General features: G+C 62.4%; 2 protein-coding genes across 2 annotated transcripts; one reads left to right on the forward strand and one right to left on the reverse strand.

Annotated features, from left to right (window-relative positions):
• The first annotated feature begins 832 nt into the window (after nt 1-832).
• GPRIN1 (G protein regulated inducer of neurite outgrowth 1) lies at nt 833-5075 on the forward strand. Its single transcript, XM_013128570.3, has 2 exons — nt 833-1010; nt 2730-5075. Exons 1-2 carry the CDS (start codon nt 976-978, stop codon nt 4141-4143), a joined length of 1449 nt encoding a protein of 482 aa, XP_012984024.2. The 5' UTR covers nt 833-975; the 3' UTR covers nt 4144-5075.
• A 1039-nt stretch (nt 5076-6114) lies between these two features.
• CDHR2 (cadherin related family member 2) lies at nt 6115-15284 on the reverse strand. The gene is made up of 31 exons (XM_034066860.1): nt 15239-15284; nt 14756-14821; nt 14527-14666; nt 14232-14285; nt 13938-14027; nt 13316-13405; nt 12913-13035; nt 12693-12836; nt 12516-12591; nt 12205-12311; nt 11895-12125; nt 11662-11817; nt 11268-11435; nt 11009-11070; nt 10679-10919; nt 10347-10583; nt 10038-10107; nt 9339-9950; nt 9023-9094; nt 8698-8747; nt 8449-8600; nt 8145-8247; nt 7975-8063; nt 7726-7800; nt 7556-7633; nt 7410-7470; nt 7178-7302; nt 6906-7019; nt 6690-6767; nt 6525-6585; nt 6115-6314 (listed from the first exon to the last, which is right to left on the reverse strand). The coding sequence occupies exons 1-31, from the start codon at nt 15282-15284 to the stop codon at nt 6195-6197; spliced, it is 3891 nt and encodes a 1296-aa protein (XP_033922751.1). The 3' UTR covers nt 6115-6194.
• Nucleotides 15285-20382: the final 5098 nt, after the last annotated feature.

The raw sequence follows: 20382 nt of genomic DNA on the forward strand, positions 1-20382 counted from the left end.
GTGTGCCCAGGGCTAGGTCTGAGCCCACACGGGACAGCACGGGATGTGAAGCCCTACCTGTCTCTCACCCTGTGCTCCCCCAACCCTGCAGGTGGACAACTGGGACCAGTCATTGCTGCGGGACTGAGACCATGGGTTCACAAAAACCATGAGGGGGGAACACACTGATGTGTACAGGGAAGCACCCTCACACCAGACACCCATGGGATGCCTGGTGGTGACATGGGGGTGCCCCACTCTGCCCCAGGGTTGAGGGAAGAGGCAAAGCTTTTTATTTCCATATCCTGCTTTCCTATTTTTAGCCTTCGTCTTTTGTTCCAGCCTGGCTGTTTACTGGAAGGAGCATTTCCAACCTCCCTTGTCTCCAAGCAACCAGGTGTGCCAGCTCCCATCACCCAGCCTCACCCTATAGATCTATATCTATAGGTAGATATAGGGTAGGGGGATGCTAACGGTAATACCAAGATGAGAGAACCCTGTCTCGGGGTTAACATTAGCACACCACACCCCCCCCCCCCCCCCCGACCCTATAAATCTATAGCTCTTGCTCCATTGTTGACATCCCCAGGTCAGGGAGGAAATCCTATAAGGGGATGTGGGCATATATAGAGGGGTTGGATGACCGGGGAGGCAGCTGGGGAGTTTTGGGGGGATACTGGGGGGCTTTTGGAAGGATGCCAGGGGGGTTGGGGCGATGCTGGAGGGCTTGGGGGGATGCAGAGATGAGGCGAGGCGAGCAGGCCGCCTTCCCCCCGCAGCGGGAGTGCGTGGGAAGGAGTTAGACAAAGCCTGAGCCTGGGAGCAGAGGCAGCGCTGCCGGGAGGGAGACGGGGACGATCTCCCCTCCCCGTCCTCTCCCACCCCTGGGTGAGGGGTGCGCGGGAGCCCACCTCTGTCACACCACGGTGACACGTTGTCCCCGTCCCTCGGGCTGGCTGGGGTACAACACCCCCTCCCTCTCCCCCCCTCCCCGTGATGCCTGGGAGGGAAGCATCCGTCTCCATCACCAGGTAGGAGGGGGACTGGACTCGGTGTCACTGTCACTGTCACCCCCATCCGCAGGACCCCCTAAGGGTTGAGGACCCCTTGCCCGTGCCTGTGCTGAACAGGTACTCTGCTGTGCCCGGGTGCACCGGGGTGACCGGGTCGATGATGCTGGGGGATACCAGGGGGTGATGGGGTCTCCCCGGGCGGGCAGGGGGGGTGACACCCATGACAACGAGGGGAGGGGGGTGTGTACTGGGCCTCCCCCCTCCCGCAGCAGCGGGTCCTCCCTCGCCTCCCCACCGTTGCCCGGGGGCTCCGGGGCGGGCGGCAGCCGGGGGGAGCGGCCCGGGGCGCGGTACCGCCCCCGCCGCCGCCGCCCCACGCATGCTCGCCGCTGCCGCCACCGCGCCGGAGCCGAGCCGAGCGGAACGAGACGGGACGGGACGGGACGGGACGGGACCAGCCGCCGCCGCAGGTAACGACGGCCTCGGGGCGCACGTGGCGGGGCCGGTCTCGCTCCCGATCCCTGTGCTACCGCCGTCTCCCGGCCGGCACCGGCTTCCCCAGGGACGGGCGGCGGGGCCGGGGGTGTTGGGGGGGGGGGGTGTCGGGTTCCCCCTGTCCGGTGCTGCCGCTGGAGCCGGTTTGTCCGGGGCTCGCCCGGGGAACCGGGGCGTGCCCACGCGTGTCCGTGCGTGCGGGTGTGCCCGTGGCCATGTGCTGGCGTGTGCGTGCCTGTGCGTGTGCACACGCGTGTTTGTGCGTGTGCACACGCGTGTGCGGGGCCTCGCAGCCCCTCCGTGGAGCAGCGGCACCGGGTCGGGGCACCCACAGCCCGCCGGTATGGAGGGTGCTGTCAGAGCAGGTCGGGGTGCGCGGTGGCACGAACCACGGCTATGGAGGGTGCTGCGTGGGGAGACAGAGTCGGGGGGTCACTGCCTCCGGGCCCCGGTGCTGCTGGGGGGGAGTCGGTGCCAGCCTGGTCCCTGCTCCTGCCATGTCCCCTGGGGGGATTTGCTCTGCTCTGCCCTCTCGGGACCCAGAGTGACCGTGGCCAGGACTCGTGTGCTCCCAGCTCCGGAGGGAGTCACTGGCATTGGCAGAGCTGGGGGCTCCTGCTACGCGGCTGTCCTGGGGGCTGAGCGGCCACGGCCGGGAGATTGGTGCACCCTCAGCTTGGGGTGTCGGTGCTGAGCTGGGGGTTCCTGTGCCTGGGAGATACACATCACTCGCAGCTCTGGGAATGCTGGTACCAGTGAGGGGAGGGAAAGGCTTGGGCTGCTCTGTGCCCTCGCTGTGCGCTGCAGCCCCCTCAGTCCCTGTGCCCAGTTTGCTGTCACCCCATGCTGTGCCCAGCTTCCCACTGATAAGTGGGGGGTGCCGAGCCCCCCCAGGCTCTCAGCCTGGTGCCCAGGGCCACGCTCCAGCTGCCACTCTCTCTGCAGCGGTGCCTGTGCCATATCCCCCTGCTCTGGAAGGCACAGCAGTGCCTGGATCCTGCTCCCGGTCACATTCTGACTGTGCTGAGGGAAGGTTGGCTTTTATGGTAGGCAACCAACACAATTCCTCCCTTCCCGTGGGGCTGGGTACTGGGTGCCACCACATAGGCTGTGCCAGTGGAAGCTGCAGGCAGCTGCCCAACCTGTTGTCATGGATGGCATGGAGAAAAACAGTTGGCAGCCGAGGGGAGCTGGGGTCCATGCGCTGCTCCCTCCTCACTGCCCCATCCCTCTCTCTTGCAGACCCACAGCGGGAATAGCATGGGAGAAGCGTTTTCCAGGCATGGGCAGCGTTAAGGAGCCCGAGGGGCTGCGGCTGCTGAGCTGCCAGGCTGGGGCCGAGGACGCCTGTGAGCCCAGTGCCAGCTCCCCTGGTTGCCCACCAGTGCGTGAGTGCCTGCCTGGCTCCGGTTGTGCTGCGGGGGGGCATGCTGTGAGGACCTGCTGTGCGGCCACACCGGGGGCCCAGAGCACCATGGCCAGCACAGTAGTGGAGAAGGTGCCGTCGCCGACAGGACCAGCTCCCAGCACGCTTCTCCGGGACACCGGCACAGAGCCAAGTGTGGCAGCAGCGACAGGGAGCTGCGGGGGACCAAGTGGCACTGCCCCAGCCTGTGGCCCTGCAGGGATGGGGGTCGCCAGCACCCAGAAGAACACGGCCTCCGTGCCCCCCCTGCCCGAGCCCTGCCTCAAGGCACCCAGCAAGGATGTGGGGAGTGCGCCAGCTCCTGCCAAACACGTGGCATTCGCAGAGCCTGCTATGGCTGCTGGAGCAGCATCGGAGCTTCCAAGCCAGGGGCAGCCCCAGGGTATCACAGGGACATCCCTGGGTGCTGTACCCCAGCCAAGGGGTGGTGAAGCTCCCAAGAATCCCCAGGGGGGCACAGCAGACCCTCCTGGCACCAGCACTGCGGGGAGCAAGGGCAAAAGTGAGTCAAGGTCAAACCCCATTACCCCAGGCCAGGGCAGAGCTGAGGAGAGCCCAGCCCGGCGTGCGGACGCTGGGAGCAGCCAGCAGCCCCAGCAAAGCAAGCTGCTCTGCGAGTCCTACTCCTTTGAGGTGACCCCACCGCAGGATGCTGGGACGCAGGACATGGGGACACAAGTGGACAACCGAGCATCCCTGGTGTCAGTGGCCTTGAGTCCCATGAGCCCCCCAGGTGGAGCTGCTGCCTTCACTTTCCCCAAGAGGGAGCTGGGCTCTGCTGCTGCCCCATGCCTGGAGCCCTCCAAGAAGGATGCGGAGATGCAGGTGTCCATGCCTGTGGAGACCCGCTCCGTGGCCACTGGCCCCATGACACCAGTGGCCAAGTCCCCGCAGGCCTCGTATCCCGAGGTGCATGTGAAGGGGACGGTGGTGGAGGAGACTCCGGAGCCCATCCGGGAAGTGAGCTGGGACGAGAAGGGGATGACATGGGAGGTGTATGGGGCCTCCATGGAGGTGGAGGTGCTGGGCATGGCCATCCAGAAGCACCTGGAGAAGCAGATCGAGGAGAGGCAGGTGGTGGTACCCGCGCAGAGCACCCGCACCGGCTCCGTCAAGGGAGACCCCCGCAAAGGCGAGGAGCCCAAGAGGCAGCCCAGTGTCTTTCGGGCTCTGCTGCAGAACGTCCGGCGGCCCCGGTGCTGCTCCCGCACCGGCCCCGCCATGGAGTGAGTTGCTGCTGCTGGGGTGGGGGTGTCATGGGGCTTCTTGTGGGAGGTGAGGGGGGGTCCCTGCCCTGGCATCCTGAGACACCTGCTGCCAGTGTGCAGAGCTCCTGGGGCAGGAGGTGATGGAGCACTGCATGCTGGGGCAAGGCATCTCCTTTGCTGGGGGTCCCCTTCCAGCCTGGTGTCCCCCCACCGAGCTAGCCCCATGAAGGTACCCTGGGATATGATTCTGGTGCCCTGTCTCTGTGCTTCGTGGCGTCTGTCAGCATGAAGAAGCACATGGCTTCTTCCAGCCAGAGGCATCTGCCCATGGCACAGGTCTGGAGAGGGCTCAGGGTGGGCATGGGCAGGGTGCTGCTGGCTCCCCTGAGCTCTGGCCTCACTCACATCCCAGGCAGCAGCATCGCTCCCCATGCTGGAGAGTTGCTGGTGCATTCCTGTGCCACTGCTTTGCCTGCCCAGGGCTCAGCCACACTCAGACCAGCCCATGGCCATACACATGCAGCTCCCTGTGGCTGCCCATCCAGCCCTGTGCATCCCAGCCACAGCCCCATCCTCTGCCCCACTGTGTGCTGTGGGTGCTCTGGAGCTGGAAGGACGTAGGCACATGGGACATTGGGACTGAAATGGGAGAGACTGGGACCAACCATGACTAATGGAGAGCTGTTCATCCCCATCACTGTGGCTGGAGGCACTTGAGGAGTCTGTCCCCATGGCCCCCAGCTCCCCCTGCCTGGGGCCTGCCCAGATCACATCCTCACCAGGGCTGGTAGTGGGGATGGGACCTGCCCTGCTGCCGGGGCCATCCAGCTGCTCCAGTGCAGGGGAGGCCCCATGTGCCTGGGACATGGGTGCACATCCCCGTGAGGTCCCTCCAGCTCTCCTCCAACAGCAGCCAGGGATGCAGTGGTCTCAAAGCGCTGCCACTTTTTACAGCTGGGGTTTTAGAGGGTGGGTGGGAAGGGGCTTTTCTTGAACCGTGTTTGCATTTTTGGAGCTTTTTAAGAGACTCTTGGAGCCGTGTGTGTCCCACCTGGAGCCGCTTCCTCCCCAGGGTCCTGCGGGGCTGACACCCTCTTTTCAAACACTTTTCCTACATTGCTGGATTGCGTCCGGAGCAACGGGTGGGGTGCAGGGTGTGAGCATCCCCCCAGCCGGCTGCACCGTGGCATCCAGCCATGATGTGGGTCCTGACCCTGTGTAGAGGAGCAGCCCCACAATGCCACAGTGAGGACGGCCAGCACCTGATGGGCAGGAAGCTGCTAACAGGGGGTGCTTGAGGGGCTGCACCATCCCCTTTGGGCAGAGGTGTACGAGGGCTTGAGGTGCTGGGATCACCAGTGCAGCCACTTCTCTCTAAGGGGCAAGTCTTGCCCCACACCCCAGATCCCTTTTGGGCATCCTGGGCTTGTTTTGGGCCTGCGGGGCTGTTTCTGCTCTGGGGGGGCTGTGAAGGACTCGCTGAAGCACCAGCGAGCAGCCAGTGCCTGCTCTGTGCCATGGCACTCACTGGACCCGGTTCTGCTCAGTGCCTTGGGCTGCGGGATCAGTGCTATGGCCACACAGGGACCACCAGGAGCCCTGCGGCATCCCCCTGCCCCAGGCTGTTCCCCACCTCCAGCCCCTCACTGCCGAGCTGCGGCTTCATCACCCATGTTGTTCTTTTTTCCTCTTCATTTCTTTTTGGGGGCTGGGGGGAGGAAGGGGTGGGGGGACCAATGTGTCAATGTGGATGTTGGGTAATAAAACCTTGCACAAACCTCTGCGCGGGGCTGCCTGCGCCTCCCTCCCCAAGGGCTGAGCTGGGACAGTGGGGCAGCCCAGGGAAGGGTCCTGGGGACAAGAAGCCAGGACAAGCCCCATGGTGGCACTCACCTTCCCTCTTCATGCCAGGAGAGATGACCCCCGAGCTGGCTGAGCACCCCAGCAGGCATTCTGATGGGCACAGGACACTGTGACTGCTGCGGGACAGGTTTATTGCCAGCCTCTGAACACAACATCACCAGCACAGCTGCCTGAGTCCTGCTCTGGCCCAGCTGCACCCCAGATGCCTGCTCACAAGTCCGTGGTGGTGAAGGTGGTGTTGATGTACGCTGTTTTGCTGGGCTGGTCCAGGTTCAGGGCAGCCACCAGCACCTCCTTGTCAGAGGGGTCTGTCAGCTCCACTTTGCCCTCCTGTGGGAGGAGAGTGTGGTCAGAGGGGGTGGGGACAGAGTCCCGGGGCAGGGACACTTTCCCATCTTCCCAGGAAGTGAGGGCTGTCAAGGGGATGAAGAGGAAGGGACATGAGGGGTCCAGGAGCTTGAGGAGCCAGCAGAGAGGAGGAGACATGGGGTGCTATGGCAGGACTCCCTGCTGGGCACCAGTAGCGATTTTCATGCTCACCTTGGCCTTGAGTTTCTCGTCCCCAGGTGCATTTACTGTGTTTTCATCCAGGGAATTCATGCTGTGGAGAGTGGAGGGTGGGCGTTAGCAGAGAGCACAGGCACTGGTGGAGTGGGGACACAGGTGATGGCCCCGTGGCCTTTGGGACCTGCCTGCAGAGCTCACCTGGCCACAGAACTGGAGTCCTCATGGAAGCCCAGGTCATGTGAGGGATCGAGCGAGAGGTTCAGCATGGGGTTGGCCCTGGCCAGGGATAGGTGGCAGGTGAGTGAGCGTCCCACGGGGCAACCTGGGACAGCTGTGTCCCCAGGGCAGCAGGGGTGTGCAGCGAGCCTTGCAGCCCCTGGCTGTGGGAACATGCTGCAGGAGCTCCACACTCACCCCTCTGCATTGTACTGGTTGGTCCCAGGGATGCCAGGACCCTGCTGCACCGTGGCAGGGCTGAGCATTGTGGCTGCCTTCAGAGCCTTCATTGCATTCAGCTTCCTCTTGTAGCTGCAAATCCAGGGACAGGGTGGGTGAGAGGGGCAGGGGTAGCTGGGCCCTGGGATGGGGTGGGCAGGAGGGGGATGGAGGGCAGGGATGAGTCTGGGGGTGCTGGTGAGGATGAGGGTGGTGAGGGGAGGCAGGAGGGGGTGCGGGTGGTACGGTACCTCCTAGAGGTGAGAACCAAGACCAGGGTCATGATGAGGATGAAGAGGAGCAGGAATGCTGCCAGCCCTGCGATGACACCAATCAGCTCTGTCTCCCTGGTGGACTTCACCGCCTCCCCGGGGCCCTGGTGCAGAGTAGGGGTGAGGGCACAGCCCTGGTCAGCAGAACCAACCCCCATCCTCAGGAGGGGTTGGTGCCCTCTCCCTGTGCTCCTCGCCCAGCCCCACTCACAATGATGGCCAGGCCCAGGTTGACCAGCTCAGCCAGGATCAGTGGGTCAGACTGTATGAGCCTGCCAAGGAAAGAGGAGATAGAAGTGAATGGTCCAGTCAGGGTGTGCAGCGGTGCCTGCGTGTGGCCCTTGCCCCGGCACACACATGCTCAGCTGGTTGACGTCCAGGGCAGTGCCATTGCTGTAGACGAAGTACGCCTCCATCACTGACTTGGCTACCACCCTGCAGGAGCAAAGAGATGGGGTGAGTGGGACGCAGGGTGACACCCCTCACCCCAGTGTCCCCTTCCCCATTGCCTGCAGGGCCCCACTCACTGGGAGGAGCGGGTGTCCTCCATGCTCTTGATTGCTGCCACGTACACTCCTGCCTTGGTCACGGCGGTCAGGGCCCTAGGGACAGGGGGGATGGAGGGAGGCTGGGCTGGGCATCCTGCTCCACTCATGGGCATGGGAAGCAGCTCAGCCCATGCAGCCCCTGGCTGCAGTGGGGACAGCCTGCATGTTCATGTCCCCCACTGCACAGCCACCACCCCAGCCTCCCCAGCCTGGCCTGGCTCCCCTTACGCTCTGATGCTTTGGATGTTAGTCTGGATTTCATCCACCGTTGTCACAAACTGGAGGCGAATGCGGTAGCTCTGATCCACCGTGAAGATCTGCACATGGAGCACAGGGGTGAGTGTGGCTGGGCAGGGTGCGGGGTGTCCCCAGACAGGGAGATCAGGGGTGACACTCACAGTCAGCACAGTCTGCACTCTGTGCACTGGTGCCTCATTGTCCTGAGCCTCCACTGTCACCTGGTACTGCCCCTTCAGTGAGCCATCAAGGTTGCTGGCCACCCTGTGGGGACAGGGACATCGACAATCACACTGGACTGCACAGGATGCCCCCAGAATGTCCCCATCATCCCCCAGGCTCCACCCTGCCCAGGGCAGGAACCCAGGATGGCTTTGTCCCCTCTCCAGCCTGCACTGGCCCTGCCTGCACCTCTGCTTTGCTGCACCCTTCCCAGCCCAGCCCAGCCCAGCCCCACTGCCTCACTGGATGCTCCCAATGTAGATGTCCTTCTCAGTCGTTGTCACCACCCTGAAGAGGTTCTCAAAGGGTCGGCTGACCCCGTTGTCCTCCACAAGCACAACACTGATGATGGAGAAGCTGATGGTTCCCCCCTGCCCCGAGTCAGCGTCTGTGGCCTGCAGGGACACGGAGTGACAGGAGCACAGATAGGAATGGCCAGCACCTGCCCACAGTGGGGATGGGTGAGCCCAACAGACACACACAGATCCTCACCCTCACAACAGCCACTTGCAGGTCCACAGGGGAGATTTCAGGGACAACCACTGCCAAGGAAAGACAGACAGATGGTGTGTTCACCCTGGTGTGCAGCCAGGCTTGCTGCAGACCCCATGCCCCACAGCCCCAGGCCTCAGCAGAGCTCTAAGCATACCCCTGCTGCCCTAAGCCCCACAGCCTTCATGGAAAGCATTGAATAACCCCTGCACCTCTCTCAGCCCTGCTTCCCTGCTGGGAGAAGGTCCATGCTGCTGGGTAGTGTGTCGGGGCATGTGTGGGTGCAGGGAGGAGACCACAGGATGCACCAAGCCCAGCTGCTCACCAAAGGTCTCTGTGACAGGCAGGAAGACTGGTGCATTGTCATTCACATCGGTGATGAGGGTTCTCAGGGTTTCTGCAATATCCCAAAAGCAGAACTCTGGTCACCAACAGAGCAGCCCTGCAGCACCCCCCTCTGCTTCTGTGGCAGCCCCATCCTCCCAGCAGACTCCAGTCCAAAAGAGCTGGGGACACCCTCTCTCCGTTGCCAAACCACCTAGCTGCCACCCTGCTCCCCATACTTGGGAGGTGGGAGAGGCAGGTCCCAGCAGCCACCATGCTCAGTGGTGGTGGAAGGAGCGGGCAGTGGGGGCTGTTACCGTTCTGGCTGTAGCGGTTGCCTTTCTCAGTGTACAGGTCTTCAGCCCGCAGTGTGAGCACCACCGTGTCACACAGCTCGTAGTCGATGTCAGAGCTGTTCACCAGCACGGAGCCGTTGGGTGCCAGCAGGAACCAGTTCCAGCACACATCCCCAGCACTGCCCCCATCCTTGAAGCAGCTGACTGCCAGCTCCTCGAAGACCAGCGAGTGGTTGGTGTCTGGGTCAGAGGCGACCAGTGTGACCACCAGCCCCTGCTGCGTGCCATTCTCGCTCACGTGAATGTCCTGCGAGACCGGATGGATGGTGGGGGGCTCGTCATTGACATCTAGGATGTGGATCACCACTGGGACGCTGGCATTGTCCCCCACATCGTATGCGGCCGTGTTCTCGGCCACCACCACCAAGGAGAAGAACTTCTCTTGCAGGGTGTCATAGTCCAGGGACATGTCGGGGTCTACAGTCAGCTGCCCCACATAGTGCCCTGCTTTCAGGCGGGATGAGCGGATCAAGAAGTTGCTAGAGCCACTGCTCCTCTCAAGCAGGAAGGAGATGCGGGAATTGATCTCTGTCCGGTCGGCATCTGTGGCCTCCACCTCACCCACTAGGGCCCCTGCAGGTGGAGACAGACATTCAGTGGCCAGCAGACACACACTCTGGGCCACCACTGGTCCCACAGTCCTGGCCACACAACTTCTACCTGGAGAATCTTCAAACACTGAGAACTCATAGGACTGATTGAGGAACACGGGAGCATTGTCGTTCACATCCTGCAGGAGACAAAGCCATGGTTGTAGCTGCTCCAGGGTCCCCCATAGCAGGCTGGGGACGGGAGCATGGACACTTGCCCACTCCTGCCTCCCTGCATCAACTATTCCCTGCTCCTCCACAGAGAGGGGACACAGTGCCTCTGCCATGGCCAGGGATCCCACATCCCCTCCCTGCCCATCCATCCCAGCTCCAAGCCCCAGCCTGCCCCAGTGTGTCCCTGCTTGTGCCCAGGACTCACCCCCACAGTGATGGTGACGTTCACCAAGGTGCTGAGCTGCGGCACGCCATGGTCATACACCTCCACTGTCACCACCATCTGCCCCCGCTCATTTTCCAAGGCCTCACGATCCAGCGGCTCCTTGCTGTGCATCTCACCTGTGGCTGCATCTATGGTGAAGTTGTCGCTGAATGGTCCCGGTAAGATCTTGAAGCCCACTTCGCTGTTGGGGTTGCCAGGCTCATCATTGTCAATGGCCTGAAAAGGTCAGCAGGTGGAACATGGCTGTTGGCACCTCGGGGACAGTCCCTGCTCCTCTCCAACAGCCACCCATCACCTCTGTCTGTGCACACCTGGATCTGTGTACTGATGTTCAGCCCCTCTTCCACAGAGATGAAGTAGGAGCCAATGACTATGGGTGGATTGTCGTTGTCATCCAGCACAGTGATCTCCAACACCGTGGTGCCCACCAGGTTGCCCCCATCCTTGGCCTGGAGGTTTGCATAGTAGATGGAACGAGTCTCCCGGTCCAGCAAGCTCCCATTCCGCACCAGGATTGCCCCGGTCGTGGCATTAACCATGAAGGTGTTTCGGCTACGGCATACACAGAGACATTACTGGGGCTCAGGCCACTTGCCAGAACAGTGCCCTGGTTGTGGCTGGCTGGCTGTGCCCCTACGTACATGCTCTCTGGGAGCAGCTGGTAGGTGATCTGGCCCAGGACTCCGCTGTCTGGATCGTAGGCCTGAAAGAGAGAAGGAAGCATCTGCCTCAGCCACCAGAGCAGTGGTGAATATGGGGTGCCAACCATGGGCAGTGAGCACCCTAAAAACACAGAGAGAGACCAGTGCCCTCAATGCAAGCTGCACTAGTGGGGCCAGGCATGCTCAGCACCCTGCTCGGGGGATGTAAGCTCTGTCCACTCCCTGCCCAGTGCCTGACCGTGATGTTTGGGGAGATGATGGTGCCATCAGGGCTGTTCTCCATCACACTCAGGTTGTAGATGCTCTGGGGGAACTCAGGGATGTGATCGTTGCTGTCAATGAGGTTGATGGTCACAGTGGCTGTGGAGCAGCAGTCTGTGGGGTTCCCTGTGTCATTAGCAACAATCTGCAGGACAGAGAAGGGTCAGTGTCTCATATGGGTCCCTGAGCATGGGAAAGAGACATGTCACACTCCAGCCCAACTCCCCTTGCACTAAAGAAGCTGTCAGGGCAGAGTCATGCTCTGCTTTGTCTTTTGAACCCTGCAGGAGAAGAGCCGTGTCCTTGCTGCACCCTGGCCTATGCAAGGAGAAAGAACTGTCCCCAGGGTGAGCCAGCCCTGTGGGTCTCACCTGCACCACCATGACATGGCTTATCTCATAGTCCACAGCGGCTGGGTCTTGCACCAGGATCTGGACCTCCCCTGTGCCCATGATATTTGTGGGGGAGACAGTGAAGGCATCGGCATCTGGACCTTGCAGGTACAGCTTGTAATTGCTGTTGATGCCCTGCAGGGGAGAGACACACAGGAGTGAGGGTGCACAAACTCCTGCACCCCAGCCCAGGCTCCTGGACTGGCTCCCACCTTGTCTGGGTCATGGGCAACGATGTTGAGGTTGGACACGGGCAGTCTGGAGGAGGAGTGTTCTATGATGGTGCCTGTGAAGTTGCTCTGGGCATCAGTGGAGAAGTTGCAGCTCAGGAGGGAGCAGTTGTAGAACTGGGGCTTATTGTCATTGACATCGATCACCGTGACTGTCACCAGGGTGGTGGCCTGGGCCACCTTGCCGTAGATGTCCAGGTTCTTCTCACGTGCCTAGGCAGGAAGAGACAAAGGGTTGGAGGGGCCCAGGCAGAGCAAGAGGATGGGATTCCCCTTGCTGCCTCTTACTCACCCTGACTTCCAGCAGCACTTCCTCACTTGGTAGCTGCTCACGGTCCAGGGGCGCACTCACAGTGATGGTGCCCGTTGTGGCATTGATAGCAAAGGGGATGCTGGTATCTATGGCAAGGGGACAGCAGGAACCTGCTTACAGCCACTAGGAAATACAGGCCTGACCTCTCTCTGCCAGGAAGGGCAGGCTGGCAGTGCCTGGGAGTCCAGAACTATTCCCTGTGGTGAACTTTGTTTCCTGATCCCCCACCTTCCCCATCCTACCCTGCCACTGCTTATCCCCTGCCCATCCTGCCCTACCCCATCACTCACTGGTGATGCTGTAGAAGATTTCATCATTCACCCCTGTGTCTCTGTCCATGGCAGTGACGGTCAGCACACTGGTGCCCTGCAGGGACATGGCCATCAGGGCAGGACCTGTGATGTCTCCAGCCATCCTTATGCTTGGTGGCCCTGGACACATGCCACTGCAGCCAGCAGGCTCCTTACCAAGTCACAGTTTTCAGGCACAGAGCCAGAATAGGGCTCATTGAGGAACCGTGGGTCCAGGTTGGGCATGTCAATGATGGTCACGGACAGGTAGGCTGAGCTGTTCTGGAAGACCATCACGTTGTGCAGCAGCCCCCCACCATCCTGGGGACCAGAGCACAGTTAGTCCTATGGCCCCCTTACCTGGCAGCTCCTCACCCTCAGCCTGGCTGCTCCGCACCTTGGCGAGGATCTTGATCTGGTAGAAGGTGTTCCTGGCATAGTCCAGTGAGCCATTGAGCACCACATTCCCATTGGGCCGGACATAGAAGAGCCAGTAATTCTTTGCATTGTCTGGGATCACCTGAGCAGGGGACATCCCTCTGTGTCACCAAGGCAGGGAGCAGAGGTGCCCCAGCAGAGATGGAGGCTCAGCCCCCATCCTTCTGCCAGCCTTGGCCCCTACATCTTCAGCTTGCAATTGATCAGCACCTTGCACCCACTGCCCAGAGGGTGCAGAACCAGCCCTCCTGACCCAACACACCTCTCCCCAGAGCTGTGCCTGGCCAGGTCACCCAGCACCTCTGCTCCATGGGGATGGCATGGGATACAGCACGCCCCACTCTGCAATGTGCTGTGCTTACCTCCTCGATGCTGTAGCTGACTTTGGAGGCATTTCCAGTGTCACTGTCATTGGCAAACACGGTGTAGATGACGGTGTCCAATGCTGTGTTCTGGGCACACAGTGGGGTGGTGGTGGCATTGCACAGGAGAGCACAGGGGATGAGATCAGGGATGGTGGTACTGAGCCTGGCCCTGCCAGCCCTGCTCTGGGGTGCTCTGGCCCCACAGGGCTCCAGGGGCTGCCCATGGCCGTGGGACACTCAGGGGTGAGCTGCTGCCTTTGCTCATATGGGGCAGAAGCTGGATCCTCCCCTGCCACCTTCCCTGGTTGCTGGAGACCCCTCCAACAGTCAGTCCCTCATCCCATCTGCACCCTGATCTGCCCCACCCTGGCCTGGCCTGAGCCAGGCACTCCCTGATCAGAAACTCAGCACAAGGGCAGAGTCCCAGACAGGCATCGACGTCTTGGGCTGGGATGGAGTGTTGTGTGCTTTGCCCCATGCCCAGGCACAACATCATACTTGGGTGTGGGTTTGCCTGTTCCCTGCACACTGGTGCCCTGCTGCCAGCACTCCCCTGCCACAGGAGTCACCCAGCACCCCTGCCCTGCTGCCTGGGGAGGCTGAGGTCCCAAGGAAGTACCTCAGGAATGGAGGCTTCATATGGCAAGTACTGGAACACCGGAGCGTTGTCGTTACAGTCGTCAACGATGATGGTGAGTTTTCTGGAGACCTATCAAGTGTCAGGGAGGGCATGGGATGGGTGCAGGAGATGGCACCCAGCACCCACTCTGGCTCCAAAGCCAGCAGCATCAACCACCCCTGGCCAAAGCCCACCTCAGCCCTTTCCCCACCAACTCTTTTCAACAGCCCCACTGAGACCCTGCTCCCATCCCCATCACCTACTGCAGCCCCCAGCCTGTGCCCCAGCACTCACTGCATTGTTTATCCCATCAGACACTTCGACGGTGATGGTGAGCTTGGCCTTGACCTGGGGGACACAAAGCAGGATGTGGCCAGGGCCAGGAGGAGCTCAGTCCTTGGACAATGGAGCCCTAACACCCTGCCACCCATCACTCCTCAGTGGGATGCTGCTCCCAGGCAGCTCTTCCCCTGGAGCTGGTCTTTGAGGCCAGGGAATGACCCATAGGAACTGCCATGAGCAGTTCTCCCACAGGACTCTGCCTCCATCCCTGTCACCCCAGACCCCCCAGCTTAGTCTCTGCCCTTACCTCACGGTCCAGGGAGTTTTTCAGTGTCACAATGCCTGTCTGAGCATTGACAGAGAAGTAGAAGGCATCCTCCCCACTGATGCTGTAGGTGAGTGGGTCCCCGTCTATGTCAATAGCTGTCAGCTGGAAAGCCTTCTGGCCTGGGGGCACAGGCAGGGTCAGCCTCTGCTCAAGGACAGTCAGCCACTCCTCTTGCACCCCAGGACCTCCCCAAGACTGCTCCACTCACCCAGCTCCAGATCCTCGGACACATGGACGATAGTCATGTTGAAGAAGGGGACTGTGTTGCCTGAAACTACAAGCAGGAGGTGTGCTGAGCAACCACCTCTGTGCCCCGCTCTTCCTGCACCCCGCACCCCCATGTCCACCTAGCTCCAGCTCCAGCTCCCAGCTGCAGTTTGGGTCTCCAGAGAAGGCAAGGGACACCCACAACCTCTCACCTTCTTCATGCTCATCCCACACCTCCCACCTCCAGACCATGCTTGTCCTCCAGCTGCAGCACCCATGCTGGATGCTATCCCCACTGCCCTCTGCCCACTCTGACTTGTCCTCGGGTAGCAAGGTTGCCAATGACTCTCCAAGGTGCCAGTGGGGTGGTCAGCTGTTCTGGGGGTCCCAGCTGCCCTCAGAGAATTCATAACAAGTGCTGGGGGCTGAAAGCGCTTCTAACACCTTCCATCGGCCCATGCCACCCACTGAGCAAAGTCCTCACCTGCTGCCAGGAGAAAGGGAAGCACCACCAGCGATCGCCATCCCATCCTGCCAGCAAGCCTGCAGGCACACACCAGAGAATGATTGTCCGGGGCTGAGTGTCCCTGCTCCCACCAGGAGCCCCCAGCCCCACCCGAGGAGAGGCCACTGGGGCAGGAGGGACTCTGCTGGGGCTGTCACCTCTGCTGAACCAGGCTGGTGAGCAAGCACCAGGCTCCACGCTGTACCCGTGGGCACAGGCTTCTTGAGGACATGGCATGCGGGGGACAGGGTTGGTCTCCAGGTGCTTAGAGCCCACGAGAAATCTGTGACACCACCGTGGTGTCCCCCTCCTTGTGCCATGGGTACCACTGCCAACAGGTACCCCCACTGACAGGTACCCCCATCTCCCACCACGATGGACTACAGCACCCGTGGGGAGCCGGGCCCAGGCTGACATCTCTTACCTGTGGCCCCGTCACTGGGGATGCTGCCGGCCGGGCTGCTCTGCGCTCGCTCTGCTCTGACACTGACAGAGACCTTTGCCTCCTGCAGTAAACGAGTTCAGCAATTATTAACTGCAATTAAGGGGCGAGAAAACTCTCTCACCTCTCTTATTGTTTGTGCTCACTTTCAGTTCCTACCCAGTCCACCCCCATGCTCTCTCCCCAGCCCCAGCCTCCCAGGTAGGGTGCCATCCCCCGGGATTCAGCCATCCCAATCTTCACTGATGGGACTCTCCCTCCCAGGAGGAATAAAGAGCCTGTGGGGATGTGGAGGGATCCTGAACCACCCCAGGGGACTGGAGAGGGGCTGGGGCAATGCCCTGCATCCCCTGGGCTGGGGACACTGGGGTCTCACCAGGACGAGGGGTGGGCACCAACCCAGTGGTGCAGCTCCTGGGGTGAGTTCCTGGAGCCCTCTGCACCCCCCTGCCACCTGCTCCCCTCTCTGGGGGCTCGGCCCAGCCTCCCTGACCTACTTTGGACCCGCTGGGGACAAGGGCGAATTGTGCAGCTCCACTCAGGCAGAAGAGGGCTGGGATGTGTGTGTGGGGGGAGCACAGACATCCCTGGGCCTGTGGGACCCCCACCTCCATCACCCTGGTCCCCAAACCCCTATTCCCTGGGGAACCCGCTGGGTCTGGATGCCCAGGAAGCTCTGTGATCCCCCCCAGACACCCTGCATGCTCCGAGGCCCCCATCTGATCTCACTGCTGGATCAGAGACCCCCCAGAGAAAGGGTACAGAGAAAGGAGCCAGCCTGGCACCCTGTGCCAGCAAACCCCTCTGGGACTGGTCCAGGATCTCCCAGCCCGTGCAAAGGCTGCCCTGGGACACCCCACAGATACCCCATGGGCTGCTGGGGATCCCCCTGGAGCCCCTCAGGGCTGTCCCACAAGGACAAGGGAGGTCCCTGAGCCTCCTGGTGGTGGCGCTGGACCCCCTGCCCATTGCCCCCACCTGTCCCAGGGTACCCCCATGGGCTGTCCCGGGACATCTTCCCCACCATGGCCTGGCCTGGACCGGTTTGGCTCTACACTTCTCGGCATGGCATGGTATGACTCGGCTCAGCACAGCTTGGCCTGGCACGGCTTGGCTCAGCATGGCTCATCTTGGCATAGCATGGCACAGCTCATCTCAGCATGGCATGGCTTGGTTCAGCACGGCTCGGCACAACTCACCTCACCTCAGCACGGCACGGCACGGTCTGGCACGGCTCGACCTGTCTTGGCTCGGCCTGGCCTGGCACAGCTCATGTTGGCTCGGCTCAGCTCGGTTGGGCACGGCTCTGCTCTTTGGTTGCGCTGCCGCTCGGAGCATTACGGCCTGGCGGTTCGGGTGGCGCCGCTCTTGGCCGCAGCACGGCGGAGCGGGGCGGGCCCCCATCGGCGCGGCCGGTTCCATCGGGGCGGCGGGCGCGGGGGCGCCATGAGGCGGGGCTGAGGCCGGGCTGAGGCCGGAGCGGGAGCGGCACCGGGACGGACACCGAGCCCGGCGGGCCCGGCCGCCGCGCCATGCGAGCGGGCTGAGCGGCGGGCAGGGCCGCGGCAGGCACCGAGCGGCCCGCGGACGCCGAGGGAAGCGCCTCCGGTAGGTTCGGGGCGAGGCGGCGGCCGCAGGCCCGGGCTGCGCGCGGCAGGGCCGGTGCACCGGGAAATAGGGGGCAGGCAGGGCCTGGGGCTTGCGGGAGGAGCCGGGTAGAGCTGGTGCGGGCGGGTGGGGAGCCCGAGCCCGGTGCACCGGAGGAGGGCAGCGGGCAGGGGCCGGTGAGAGGGGGGCGGATGCTCGAGCCTGCGAAGCCCGCTGCTGCGGGCGGAGGAGCGAGTGGGGCCCGGTGCGCGGCAGGCTCCGGTGCGGAGGCTCGGAGGGGGCGGATGGCTGGGGCAGGCGGGGCCCGGTGCGCCGGGGCCTAGCGCAGCGCCCGGTGTTCGGGGGGTGATGGCTGAGTGGGGCACCAGGGCCGTAAAGGGCAGCCGGGCCCGGTGCACCGGCAGCCGCACGGCGGTGGGAGGAGTCCCCGGTTCTCGGGGAGCCCCTTCTGGGAGGCGGCTGCCTGGGACATCGGGCAGGGCGGCGGAACCGGAGCCCTGCAGCCCCTCGGGGCCTTGCCAGCAGAGCGGGGCTTGCCCCGGCCGTAGCCGCATTTCGGGGGCTCCCGCGTTCCCCGGCCGGGCCTGAGCCAGTGGCTCTGGCCGAGACTGGTTCTGCGGCCCCGGGTGCCCCGTCCGCAGGTGCCGGACGCCCAGGCCCCCCTGCCTGCCCGGGCTCGGTGAACAGGGCCGGGCTCGGGGCGAGACCCCTGAGTGCGGGAGGGGAAGTGGCGAAACTCTGCAGGAAGCTGTACAAGGGGAAGAGGTAGGACAGGGGTGAGCCCCGAGGGACAGTGGTGGGGGTGGTACCGAGGCCAAGGGACAGGAGGGACCCTTGTGTGGGGCCGCAGCAGCTGGGTTCTGCAGAGGGTGCATAGGGCCGGGCTGTGGGCAGCTGAGGTGTGCTCCAGGGTTTGCTTTCCTGAGCAGAGGTTGAGCCCGGCGGGCAGCCTGCGGCCAGGCTGGTGCTGTCCCTCCAGGTGGGGACAGTCCCTCTTCCCACGAGTGTGGTTTTGTGATGGCATCTCGGCCACAAGCTCTGCATGGCCCCGTGCTCCAGCACAGCTGCTGTGCGTGTCTGCAGCTCTGGAGCGTGTCCCTGTGCTCCCCTCCTCACTGTCCTGGGTCCCTGCCTCGCTCGGTCCCTTTGCCACCTGCACCCACTCCTGCTCTGCTCTGGGCTCGGGCTCCCCAGGCCCTGACTGCTGCCCTGGGGAGATGTGCAGGGCAGAGCACAGGGGAACAGGTCAGTCCCCGGGCCCGGAGCCCCAGAGCAGCAGCAGGCTCCGGCCGTGGCGGCGGTCGGAGGGGAGCTGTGTCTGATGTCACTGCGGTGCATGGTGGGTAATTATGCACGTTGCAATGAAAATAATAAGGCCGGCTCCATAGTGGTGTCTAAAAATACTGCTAATGCAGAGCGCCTGCTGGGTGCCTTTGTTTGTCACCTATGGGTGCGTGCTTCGAGGCTGGCCCGGCAGTGGGAGCCGTGCTCTGTGGTGTCACATCCCTGGGGCAGTGGGTTTGGTTTAGAAGGTGAACTGTGGTCCCTCAGCACTCCTCTGCGCCCCTCCGCTTTGGACTGTAGAGATGGGGCAGGTATTGCCACTGGAGGTGAGGTGGGAGCCACTTGGATGTGATTGAGAGGCCCTGCTGTCACCCCCCTGCACGCTGCCATGCACAGAGTTGCAGGGGGTGGTGTGGCTTTGTCCTCCCCCCTCCTAGCTTGGAGCTGGGTGCTCTGGCTGGTGGCTAATTCCTGCATCATAGCAGTGATGCTGGAATGGTACCGGTGGGTTGGTCTAGATGAGGGTTCAGGCCCAGATCTTGTAGTCTGTCACTGGCATTATGGGACTGCCCCCACGAAGTGTCCTGGCACCAGCAGGACAGGGATCTTGCCCTTTCTGTCTGAGCACACGTGGGAGGGAGGGATGTGTGTAGCAGAGGGAGTTGGTGTGAGGGTGCTGACCCAGTGTGCTGAGCTCCACTCTGCGGGCAGGCAGGCGCTCTGCCCGGCTGCTGCCTGTGCAGCTCTCGCTGCTGCTGTGGTCCCTCCATCTGCTGCCAGGAGCTGGAAGCTCCCCGCTGCAGCAGAGGGAGAGCCTTGCAGGGGTGGTGAGAGCCATCTGGAGTCCCGGCTGCTACAGCCACCGACCTGGCACACTGGCGGGGACAAGGCAGTGTGTGGCAGGGCAGCAGTGGAGAGCTGGGAAGGGTGCTGGAAGTGGTGAGTGTGCGTTTGGCAGTGGGGAGTTGGAATGGTGGTGAATGCTCTGGGTTCCCAGGTGATGCTTGTAGAGGGGCTGCAAGAGCTGAGCCTTGTCCCTCCTCACCATGGAGTGAGTGGAGAGGTGTCTCCCAGCCCACGTGCTGCCTTACCCTTAGGGTCATGGCTGTGTTTTTGGACTTCATGCTGGGCCCTCCTTTTACCTGAGGGGAAGCATCACCACTGCCTCAGCTCTTGCCAAGTGCTAAATCTGACCTCTGAAGCCACCACACATGGCAGCAGTGTTCTCTGGAACAGTGAAACGCGCTGTCCCTACCTGCTGTGCTGTGTGGGTCCCCTCTGGTGCGTGAGGAACAAAGGGCGAGGAGAGGAGACTTTGTGAGTCCCCATTGATTCGCGTGGTGGAAGCTGCCCGCTGTGTGTTTGCGTCTGCCTGCCTGGGACCGGGGCTCTGCGAGGGGCATTGATCAAGCTGTAAAACCCAGAGCCAGCTAATGAAATAGGGACTATAGATTTTTATTTTAAATGGAAGAGAGTTTAGGGGAGATTTAATTATCCCTGGTTTATGGACCCGTTAGAAGAATGAAATAGCAGCTGGCAGGTAGGGCCCATGCTTCAGCTCCTAGCACTTCCAGGTGTCTGCAGGGCTGGTGAAGTCTTGTCAGCCCAGAGCCACGGTGGGGAGTGAAGTCACTGGGAGCAGAGCAGCATGGGGTGAAGCCCTGCTTGTCCTGCCAGGTGTCCCTGTGTCCCCAGTGCTCATATAGCAGAGGGGCTGGCACTGGGGAGGTGGGCTCCCAGCTGAGCAGAGGCTGCTGCAGGAAGAGCTCTCCTCATCCCTAGAGCTTGG

The sequence above is a fragment of the Melopsittacus undulatus genome, chromosome 10, assembly GCF_012275295.1.
Source record: "Melopsittacus undulatus isolate bMelUnd1 chromosome 10, bMelUnd1.mat.Z, whole genome shotgun sequence".
NCBI classification, from domain to species: domain Eukaryota; kingdom Metazoa; phylum Chordata; class Aves; order Psittaciformes; family Psittaculidae; genus Melopsittacus; species Melopsittacus undulatus.